At 42.3% G+C, this 5,348-nt stretch overlaps 1 protein-coding gene across 1 annotated transcript in view; it reads right to left on the minus strand.

The window, feature by feature from the left end:
* Positions 1-5,348, minus strand: part of Lrp2 (LDL receptor related protein 2) — a 164,415-nt gene that overhangs the window by 38,456 nt on the left and 120,611 nt on the right. Inside the window, exons 50-53 of the mRNA XM_021184968.2 lie at positions 3,276-3,792; positions 2,703-2,855; positions 2,084-2,254; positions 1,086-1,309 (exon numbers count right to left, since the gene is read on the minus strand). Of these exons, the coding sequence (XP_021040627.1) occupies positions 1,086-1,309; positions 2,084-2,254; positions 2,703-2,855; positions 3,276-3,792 (1,065 nt within the window). The remainder of the gene's footprint in view (positions 1-1,085; positions 1,310-2,083; positions 2,255-2,702; positions 2,856-3,275; positions 3,793-5,348) is intronic.

The following is a 5,348-nucleotide window of genomic DNA, read 5'->3' on the forward strand; positions in this document are numbered from 1 at the left end:
GAGGCAGAGAGGCAGAGAGGCAGAGAGGCAGAGAGGCAGAGAGGCAGAGAGGCAGAGAGGCAGAGAGGCAGAGAGGCAGAGAGGCAGAGAGGGAGGACTTCTAGGTTCCTGGAAGAAAAACAAGGGGAAAGGAAAGAAAGGATCTTGACCACATCGGGAAGGAACAGGAGGGCACAATGGCAGAAATGTAGGTACAAGAAGGAAAGCAGCCCCCAGAAGCAGCTTGAGGAGCAAAGATAAGGGAGCCGCCCAGAAGGAGCCAGGGCATCAAGATAAAATATATATTTAAGTGTTAAGTCAGGAACGCTGGAGAGGAGAATGTGCTGGCTGTGAGGAGGGTTAGAAGTGCCCAGGCACTGAGCTAGTCAAAGCATAAAAAATTAGGAAAAAAAAAAAAAAGATGTGTTTAACAAGGCATTACAACAAAGCAGACCCCAAAAAGCCAATCTGCATCCCTAAAAGATTAATTAACTTTAATTGCATGAAGCAGAACTAAAAACTCACAGAGTGGAGTATGCTCTTCCCCCCACCATTATTTTCTCAGAAGAGGAGAATAATAACATTTTTGTGACTCAAACCAAGCTGCCATGAGCAGAGATATAATAACTATTTCATAATGACTACAATTTTCTTCTAAATTTCATTTGTTAGTAAAGGATGATTGTTAAAGGTGCATATTGATAGAGCTACAGAATGTTCTTATTGTTCAAAGTACTTAGGGATGGAATCAGTTGATATTTAACTCACCTTAAAATACAACAGTCCTCTCACCAAAATACTAGCTATGGGAATACCTGTCATTCACTTAGGAGGAGGTCACTTGTCAGTTCAAGGCCACCCTGAGCTGCATACCTAGCCTAAAACTAAGAACTTAAAACGCAGCTCGGTGGCAGAGTGCTCATCTCACAGGCACAAGGACCTGGGTTCTAGCCCAGCACTGCAGAATATAAATGTGATTTATAAGTAGGGAAATGAATTCCTCTTAATTCTCAAAGGCTGTTTCAAAGAAACATTAACAAGTATCAATGAGTTCCTTCAAATCATGTTCCCAAAAGCAACTGTCCCAAAGTCCACCGGTTACTCACTAATCGGCTGCCGGTATGGATGTAACACGTGGATGTCAAAGGGTTTGTGCGTTGTGTTCACCAGCACAACTCGCCCTGATCCATCATATTTGTTTCCCTTTTCAACTGTCCGTGTATTCCAATCTGTCCAAAAAACAGTGTCTTCAAAAATGGTGAGAGCAAAGGGGTGGGGCAGTGTTCCGTCATACACTGTGTGTCGATGGTGACCCTCCAAATCAGAGAACCTGGTGGTAGGAAGAAAAGCATGTTTGTAACCCCTCTTCTCTAAATGTCCTCCAGGATCAGTGAGTAAAGCCATCAATCAGGAAAATTCTAACCCCCTGGGTCTCTAAACAAATGGCAAATGACATCAAAGTTTAAAAGCTATACTCAAAAACTGTAATAGCCACAGAGATTGACAGAATCACCAGTTCATAGCTGTGGTTTAGGTATTATGGGTTAATAGTGTTTTATGCTGGCTCTGCCCAGAGCACTTTTGATTTCCTGAGATAAGCATCATTCTAGTTTTCTAGATGTGTGTGTGTGTGTGTGTAGATGTCTTCAGAGGCCAGAGGCATCAGATCCCCTAGAGATGAACTATCAGATTATAGCGAACCATTCCATGTGGGCCCTAGGAAGAAATGAGCCCAGGTTTTCTACAAGAAGAGAACATCTCTGAATTGCTGAGTCAATTTGACAGGCTCCTGATATCCTGCCTTCACTAGCCATAAACTCTAACCATTCTCTTTCTGCTTATTTCTATAAAGCTCCATGCATCTTCCTGTAGTTAGTACACGCTAAGGAACTAAAAGTCACCCCTAGCCACACAGAAACCTTGAGGCCAATATAGGATACATGAGCTCCTATATTACAAAAGAGAAGGGAGCTCAGAGTGACCCTGAGTCCACGGGCCAGTTGGAAGATGAATACACGATTGTTGAGATGAATCCTCTAAAAGCACAACCCTGCTAGTTTGTAATTAGTTACTTAGTTCATCTTTTCTCCCCCAAGGTACATACTCGATGTAACCCAGGTGAGCATCTGCCCAGTACAAGAGATCATTGGTGTAGTCAATGGTGATGGCATTGGGCCATTCGATCTTGGTAGAGATAATCACAGTCTTATTGGTTCCATCCATGCCAATTCTTGCAATGTATGCTTTATCACCCCAATCTGCCCAGTAGACATGCCTATGGGAGCAAGCACAGAGAGTTCAGACCCCCCCAAACCAAAAGATACAGCTGTTCTCCATCTAAAGAAATGAAGTTCCCATCTCAGAGTGTCTCAGAAAGGAAAGAGGGCTGGCAAAATATTCATAACAATAAGGATGGTGGCCAGCAGTCCTCAAAATGAACCCTCGTGTATTTCAGTGGCTTTGATATAGGGAGTCCACTAAAGAAATACCACAATCTCCCATGCATACAACTCAAATGTGACTCAAAATATGAAAAGATGAAGACAAGAGTCCATCTGTTAAATATCCTTTGAATGAGAAATGAATGCTGCTCATTGCACTAACACATTCACCAAGCAGGAAAACAGAGACAGATCCCAGCAAAATATTGATTCATAAGTAGTTACATGAACAAATGATGAAATACATGAAAGAAAAGGCCCAAGATTACAGAGGAGTCATACCCTCTTTGAGGATGAAGGACAATTCCCCTGGGATTTTCAAAGCAGAAGGTATTGTTTGCATCCACACAGTGCTGGGCTAGCATTCTGCGTTGTCGACCTTCAAGGTCAGAGACAAACAGGCAATCTAGGATGGCATCCAACCAATAGAGTTTTCTGCAATGGAAAGACAGTGGTTACCATGATGGACCCTTTGTTTATATGCCCAGTTTCCTATCTGAACTCCCTGAGATTCATATATACATCTGTTCCATGGTACCTTCCTCAAACAAAAGAGGACACAGGGAAACAGGAAAGGTTATCAAATGTTTCTACATACCTAAGCTAAAAGAAGCAATTCCCTATTGCCCTGAAAAACACAGAATTTCTAATGGTTTTACAAATCGCCATGGTTGGAGAGATGGCTCATTGGGTAAGTGGGACCTGAATCCCCTGAAGTTCTGTGAAGCCAAGGCACAATGGTCCACTTCTGCCAACCCAGTGTCCCTTCTACAAGCATATGCTGGTCCACAGCAAAGAAACCCTGTCCAAACCAGGAAGAAAAACAAGAGCTCATACCAGAGGTTGTGTTCTTACCTGCTGACCCAGTCTACAGCCAGGCTTTCAGCACGTCTTAACCTGTGGCTTATGATGGTCTCCCGGTTTGTCTTATTCAAAAACATCCTCTCGATGATTTGTTTCTCTGCATCAATCCAATACAGCCTCTTCTCTACTCTATCAAAGTCCAGGGCCACAACATTGCCCAATCCTTGCAAAATCAGAGAGTATGACGTGCCATCTATAGTTAAGTTTCTTATATAATAACGGTTGCTGAAGATGAGGTAGGGCTCAATGTTGCTATTCTGCCGGCAGCTCTTCCCATCTGGCTCACGGATGTAGCCAGGGGCACACTTACAAATGTAGGAGCCTATGACATTCTCACACTTCTGGCTACAGAGCTGGGGTGACTCCTTGCACTCGTCAATATCCACACAAGTACGTTTGTCAGACATGAGTTTGTACCCAGGAAGACAGGAACAGTAGAAACTGGTTATGGTATCTGTACAGTTGTGGTCACAGTGACTGATTGAAGAATCTTGGCACTCATTAATGCCTGCAGGCAAAAGACGGTTACTAGAGAACCTAAGATATCAGCCATAGACCCATAATTACACTCAAAATCAACACCCCTACCATACGGTGCCAGGTATGATTGCTACGATTTTCTTAGCAAATCATAATGGGAGAGGCCACTGGGATGTTCAAAGAGGCCATGTTGATCATTCGAAAGTCCGTAAATTTTCAACTTCCTCCCCAGCTCAATCCTTTTCCTCCCATTATTTAGAGAATTCCTTATTAAGTTTCTATAATCAAACTACCTTAAATAAGTCATATTTAAAACTGGAGAAAAACTAAGTTTAAAGTCTCTCGTCTAATAAGGCTGTTAATTTCTGTGCAACAAAGTAAATTTTCTTTTCAAAGTTTACAGCATGACTGAAATGTTTAAGTACTCAAATTGTATACACATGTATATATGCATATGAACAGTATAATATGTGTCAATAGCAGTCATAGATTTTTACTGGTTCTTCAGTCACCTGCACAAAGGTATAGGGATATCCAACACACTCTACCCAGCTTAACCCTTTATCCCAGATCTTAACAGTTTATGTGACTAGTACTTTTAAGCAGAAATAGTCTTGAACACTCAGCTAAAGTTTCCCAAGTAGCTGGGACATTCGTTACAAACCACTGTGCCCATTTCTCAGTAAGCTTAGTCACAAAATGGCGGAAGAAGAAACAAGGCAAGAGGTGGTCTAGTGTGCTCACTTGTAACACGTCCCACTTCAATGGTGTGACACTCATGCCCTGACTAATCACAAGCTACCAGTGTGGTATATACATCTGCCTTATGGGTTGGGATGAGCCCAAAGATAGGTCCCTCACAGCACTGACACTGTAAAAGGTGGCCAAGCTCACCCTAAAGCAGGAGAATATAGACTTCTTAATGAATGGCTGATGCAAAACCATGATCCAACCAAATCTACTTCAACTGTTAACTTACCACATAACCCTAAACAATTCATTCTCTAGCCATCTGCTGGTTGTATTGTTTGCAAAAAGAATAACGTATAGTAGATTACTAGCAACCCTGCTGGCTATGAGTTTAATGAGCCTGTGAGAGAGGCTTTGCTTTTCAAGTTGAACATTAAAATTGAGTGATGTATCACAAAGGATTTGGTTCCTACAAAACCAGGAATGGCAGTGTGAGCCTGCAGCCCCAGGACTTGAAAGAATGAAGGAGACAAGGAATGACTGAACTACACAGTAAGATCCGGTCTCAGAAAAGATCAGGGCATGTGGTTGTCTGTCTTAAATCCCAGCACTTAGGAGGCAGAGGCAGACAGTTCTCCATGACCTACATAGTGAGTTCCAGGCCAGCCAGAGCTACAAAGTGAGTCTCAGTCCCAAAATAGCAAAATTAATAAATATGTGAAATCAAAACAGAAACAAAATAATACGTAAACAACAATGGGACTCTATCTTCATTAAAAACTTTATCGTGGATCACAGGACCCCCAATGGAGGAGCTAGAGAAAGTACCCAAGGAGCTAAAGGGATCTGCAACTGTATAGGTGGAACAACATTATGAACTAACCAGTACCCCGG

The sequence above is a fragment of the Mus caroli genome, chromosome 2, assembly GCF_900094665.2.
Source record: "Mus caroli chromosome 2, CAROLI_EIJ_v1.1, whole genome shotgun sequence".
NCBI classification, from domain to species: domain Eukaryota; kingdom Metazoa; phylum Chordata; class Mammalia; order Rodentia; family Muridae; genus Mus; species Mus caroli.